The sequence below is a fragment of the Mus caroli genome, chromosome 5 (assembly GCF_900094665.2).
Source record: "Mus caroli chromosome 5, CAROLI_EIJ_v1.1, whole genome shotgun sequence".
In the NCBI taxonomy this organism is placed as follows: domain Eukaryota; kingdom Metazoa; phylum Chordata; class Mammalia; order Rodentia; family Muridae; genus Mus; species Mus caroli.
The window spans coordinates 136,106,130-136,111,844 of NC_034574.1; the positions used below are offsets into that span (position 1 = coordinate 136,106,130).

Sequence of the window (5,715 nt, forward strand, 5' to 3'; positions counted from 1 at the left end):
CCCCAGGGAGGGGCTGGGGGCGTGGCTCAGTGGTAGAGCACCTGCCTAGAATCCCCCAGGGAGGGGCTGGGGGCGTGGCTCAGTGGCAGAGCAATTGACAAAGATGCGCAAAGTACTGGGTTTTACCTTCCGTGCTATCTAGGAAAAACTGTAGTGTTATCCAGGAATATGGCCATATTCCCAGAGGCCATATTTTGGTGGTGATGAGTTCTATCCTCTCTTCCCTTGCTTTTGGAGTCTGACCGGACAAGGGCCTTGTGACAATTCTTGCCTGTCCCACCACAGAACCTGAATCCTCACTGGACCTCGAGCCAGAGTCTACGCCAGAGCCCACACCAGAGCCACAACCCCGGAGTTCCCTGAGGGCCTCTTCCATGTGCCGCCGCAGCCTGCGCTCCCAGGGCCTGGAGGCCAGCCTCAGCTGTGGTAAGGCCTCACTCACATGAAAGGCTGGAGCTGCTGTCCTCTCCTGTAAAACGGTCTTAGCGAAACAATGAGTGTGTTAGCTAGGCTTCTCGAGAGGAACAGAACCCGTAGAGCGAATGTTAATCCCAAAGAGGATTTATTAGATTGGCTTCCATAAGGGTCGCTCAGTCCCAACAATGGCCATCGGCAAGCATGCGGGAGAGACTGGACTCCCAGTAGCTGCTCAGGCCTTGAGCTGGAGGCATCTGTAGTCCAAACTCAGTGCTGAAGCCCTGAAGGGTTCCAAAGAGCTGGTCATCCAGTCTACATTGGGAGCCTGAAGAATCTGGGTTCTGATGGCTATAGCAGCAGCAGCAGCTGCCNCCGCAGAACATAACCACTCGCCAGGAAGGAGGGAAGGCAGGCAGGCAAAGCATTGCTTTCCCATCATTTCTTTATATCTAAGCTGCAGCAGGAAGGCCTTGCCTATCTATCCTGGAGTAGATGAGTCTTCCCTTCTCAGTTAATCCTTCCAGGTAGTGTGTGTGTTCACAGACCCACCCAGAAATGTGACTCGGCTGATTGCAGATCAGCTGACTACCAAGACTAATCATCATACTGAGGAAATCGGGAGACAGCAAGGCTGAGTGAGGGCTGGGCAGGTCTGGACTGAGCTCAGATACAATCACAAGATTTCCACTGCCTCTTCCTGGCAGGTCCTGGTGACTGCCCTGAGATGCCCCTACCTCTGATCCCAGGCGAGCGTCAGGCTGGCGATGGCACATCCCTCCCGGAAACCCCTAACCCCAAAATGGTGAGGCCTTTCTGCCTTCCAGATGTCCGTGAGCATGGGTGTGGGTGGTCAGTGCGTGGAGACCCTTGACCAAAGTTTTCCAGATGCAATTTCAGGCTGGGGCAAACTGTCCATGTGTGGTCTAAGGTCCGATGGAGACCACCAGGGGGCAGTAGGAGAAGATTGGACTCTTCCCCCGTTACCTCCTAGATGTCCGCGGTCTATGCAGAGCTCGAGTCTCGACTGAACAGCAGCTTCAAAGGGAAGATAGGGACCATGTCCAAATCCCGGGCCTCTCCACCAGTCCCCAGCCTGGTCGGCACATCAGGTACGGCCTCAGCCACCCTCTGGTCCTGAGGGGGTACTGGCTTCTATTGTTCTAGCTGCCTGTCTGTGGGTCATTCCTACACTCAGGCGCACCCCTAAAGGGTGTGCACCTGAGTCACAGGGGAGCCTGGGGACCTCCGTGCATGTGCAATAGGCCATCAAGGTTGGCTTGTCCCAGCTCCTCATTTGTCCCCTGTGGTGATCTGGAAAAGCAGAGCGTCCCACAAACAAGCCCTCCAGTTAGCCTCTGGCTCTCGGATACACTTTAAAGTGCGTGCGCTGCTTCCTGAATGCTATAACTCGGAAGGTTGTTTCTCTGTAATCTAAAACCAGCTGTGCCTATAACACAGTCCCGTCATCTCAACTACTCAGGGAGTTGAGGCAGGAGGATCATAATGCGAGGCCTGTTGGGCTACAGAATGAGTTCAGGGCCAGTCTGGGCCAACTTACCAAGACCTTGCCTCAAAACTTTAAAAAAGTAAAGCTCAGGGTGCAGTTGGCAGAGTGTTTGCCTGGCACGCATGAGGCCTTGGGTTCTACCCCCAGCACTAGACAAAATGGGTGTGGTGTGGTGGAGCACACCTGTGATCTAGCATCCAGGAAGTGGAAGTAGGAGGATTAGAAGTTCAAAGTTACCTTCAACCTACTAGGGAGTTCAAGGCCAGCCTGGGCTACATGAGACTTTTACAAAAAGAAAAAAAAAAAATTAAGTGGGAAAGAAGGCAGTCTGGAGATAGAGATAACCAAATGGCACTTGCCTGGACCGTGCAAGGCCCTCCTAGCCTCGCTCTCCACTACTGGTGGGGGAGGGGGTTGGGGGGGGCGCTGCGGGGAGAGTTAAGAGCAGGGCTGACTGATAGAACACACTGATCCTCTTGAGCACTTGAGTCGTGCTGGGCAGGGGTGGGTCCTCATGATCCTTGCAAGAAGCCTCGGGAAGGACCCCTTGTGGGTCTTGATGAGACTTCTGAGGTGTGTTCCCAGATAAGCTAGGGTATGGCAGGAATTGAAGCCAAGAGATACTTTCGTTTCACTGGTTGTAAGCAGAGAGACAATAGCACAGAGACAGAAAGCATGTCTTAGGACAGACAGCCGCCCCATGGTTTCACCCAGTGCTGGGCACTGATTGATAGACTTCCTCTCCTTCCATCACCAATCAAGGGCCCAGGACCCTGTCTGGAGTCTCCTGGCCCAGTGACCGGCTCCTGCCTTCCCCGTGCTATGATCCGCTGTGTTCTGGGGGTCTGGCCTCTCCCAGCAGCTCGGAATCCCACCCCTACGCCAGCTTGGACAGCAGCAGGGCGCCCTCCCCACAGCCAGGCCTTGGATCAATCCACCCCGACAGCCCCCCAAGCCCAGACCCCATCCGGCCGCCCAGTCGCCGGAAGCTCTTCGCCTTCTCACGCCCCGTGCGGAGCCGTGACACAGATCGCTTCCTGGATGCGCTGAGCGAGCAGCTGGGTCCCCGCCTCAGCATCGTGGATGACTTCCTGACACCCGAGAATGACTATGAGGAGGTGGGCATGCTAGTGGTCGCAGACAGTTAGGGGTGGAGGTCTATAGAGCTACAAGGTCTCCCAGAAAGTCTTCAGGAGGCCTGTTTCACTGCAGACTGCCCCAAACTGCTTCACAACCTGCCTCAGTCTACCCTGGAATCTGTGTCAGGGTACCCCATTCCATGTCTGGAGTTATTCCATGTTCCAAGTTATTCCCTGTCCATATTTATCCCACCCTTGCCTGAGGCTATCATACATATTTTTTTTAAGATTTATTTATTTATTATATGTAAGTACACTGTAGCTGTCTTCAGACACTCCAGAAGAGGGCGCCAGATCTCGTTACGGATGGTTGTGNGCCACCANGTGGTTGCTGGGATTTGAACTCTGGANCTTCGGAAGAGCAGTCGGGTGCTCTTACCCACTGAGCCATCTCACCAGCCCCTATCATACATATTTTATCTCAGGTTACCCCATTCATCCTAGGATACCCAGCTCACAGCCTCGGGCCAATCAGTTCTGTACCTTTTCCCGGGGTACCCCATCTTTTCCCTAAAGTTACCCCCATATACTTACTGTGTCTCAGGCCAGCCCATTCTTTGTCCCAATCTGTCTTCCATGCACTTCAAACTATCCCATTCAAAACGTCAGGGTGAGGTACAGGACTGAGATCCTGGCCCCTGGCTTCTCTTGCTTCCCCTTGTTTTGAGCACCGCCCCCCCCCCACCGCCCCACTTCCCCTCCCCCATCCTTCCCCCCCAGTCTCCAGCCTCACTTCCCACTTGCTCTCCCCTGGGCAGATGAGCTTTCATGATGACCAGGGCAGCTTTGTGACCAACGAGAGGAGCAGCGCTAGCGAGTGTGTCAGCAGCAGCGAGGAGGGCAGTTCTCTGACCTACTCCTCCATCTCCGACCACATCCCCCCACCTCCACTCAGTCCCCCGCCGCCACCGCCCCTGCCTTTCCATGACCCCAAGCCCAGCTCCCGCACCTCCGATGGTCCCCGAGGTCCCCCTCAGTCATTGACCAAACCCCTCACCCAGATCAGTCACCCAGTCCCACCCCCACCCCCACCCCCTCTACCCCCACCTGTGCCCTGTGCACCCCCCATGCTATCCCGAGGCGTGGGCCACCGCCGCAGTGAGACCAGCCATATGAGCGTCAAGCGCTTACGCTGGGAACAGGTGGAGAACTCAGAAGGCACCATCTGGGGTCAGGTAGGTGGCCTGGGGACCAGTCTCTCTCTCTCAGCTCTCTCAGCTGGGTGAGTGGTCTAGACAGTAACATAAAAGACAAGATCCATCTTCCTGACCTCAGCTCCTCCTCCTCCCCCTCCTCCTCCCCCTCCTCCTCCTTCCCTCCTCTTCCTCCCCCCTCCTCCTCCTCCCCCTCCTCTTCCTCCTTCTTTTCCTCCTCACCATCCTCCTCCTCTTCCTCCTCACCTTCCTCCTCCTCTTCATCCTTACCTTCCTCATCTTCATCCTCTTCCTCCTCTACTTCTTCCTCCTCTTCCTCTTCCTCCTCCTCTTCTTCCTCCACCACCACCTCTTCCTCCTCTTCCCTTTACCCTCCTCCTCTTCTTTAGTTTTTTCATTATATTTATTAAATTGGGGCGGGGTGGGGGTGTAAAGATCAAAGGGGAACATATGGGTGTCAGTTCTCTGTTTTTCACCACATAAATCCCAGGGATTTAACCCAGGTCATCAAACTAGTGAAAGCAACTTAAACTGCTGAGCCATCTCACCAGTTCCTGGCCTCTTCTAATATCAACTAGAATATTCCTTGGTTCTTCTCACCCTGAGCAGAGAAGTGACACCCTTGCTGATGACAAAGATATCCCCAAGCCAAAAGCACAGTGGGGAGTTCTGGAAACACCACCCTGCCCATTACAAACCCATCACTCTTGAGGCTGGACTAGTTTTAGACTAGACTTAGACTCTATTTTTTTACTTGTGGCAATCCTCCTGCCTCAATACCCCCCCCCCACACACACAAAGTGCTGGGATTATAGGAATGAGCCACTACACCAAGCTCAGCTGCTCCTTTAAATATGACCAGGGGATAAAATGGGTATAGTGGTTCATGCTCATAATTCCAGCACTTAGGCTGAGGCAAAAGGATTGCTTTGAGTTCAACTTTGAGGTTGAACTGGGCTATATAGCGAGATTCTCCCTTTAAAAAAAGGCATCTCCTCAGAGGCTGGGACTCGGAGACGTAGCTCAGCAATACAGAGCTGGCTTCGGATGCTCAAGGCCTTGGGTTCCATTCCAGCACATAAACCAGGCATCATGTAATCTGTAGTCCCAAGACTGGGAGGTAGAGGCTGGCGGATCAGAAGCCCAAGGCCATTTCTGTCTATACAGTGAGTTTGGGGCCAGCCTGGCCTACATGTCTCAGAGAGAAGGGGAACTTCTTATCTTGGGTTCCTGGAGACCACATTCCTACCATCCTGAGATGAGTCCACAGCTTGCTCTCCAGTGTTATCTCCCTGGTCACCAAGGCTGAACACACCTGGCCACCCTTCCTGCCAGGCATCCACGCCCAGCAGTCTCATTCTGAGACCATTTCTCTACTTGTTTCTCTTCACTCAACAACCACCCCGACCAGGCATGGTGGTGCACACCTTTAATCCCAGCACTTGGGAGGCAGAGGCAGGCAGATTTCTGAGTTTGAGGCCAGCCTAGTCTACAGAGT

General features: G+C 54.0%; 1 protein-coding gene across 3 annotated transcripts in view; it reads left to right on the forward strand.

Annotated features, from left to right (window-relative positions):
- Grid2ip (Grid2 interacting protein) overlaps window positions 1-5,715 on the forward strand; it is a 35,350-nt gene that overhangs the window by 22,259 nt on the left and 7,376 nt on the right. For all 3 annotated transcript variants that reach the window (XM_021163288.2, XM_021163290.1, XM_021163289.2), the window contains 5 exons: window positions 286-426; window positions 1,122-1,219; window positions 1,409-1,526; window positions 2,687-3,042; window positions 3,822-4,238. In XM_021163288.2, the coding sequence (XP_021018947.1) occupies window positions 286-426; window positions 1,122-1,219; window positions 1,409-1,526; window positions 2,687-3,042; window positions 3,822-4,238 (1,130 nt within the window). The remainder of the gene's footprint in view (window positions 1-285; window positions 427-1,121; window positions 1,220-1,408; window positions 1,527-2,686; window positions 3,043-3,821; window positions 4,239-5,715) is intronic.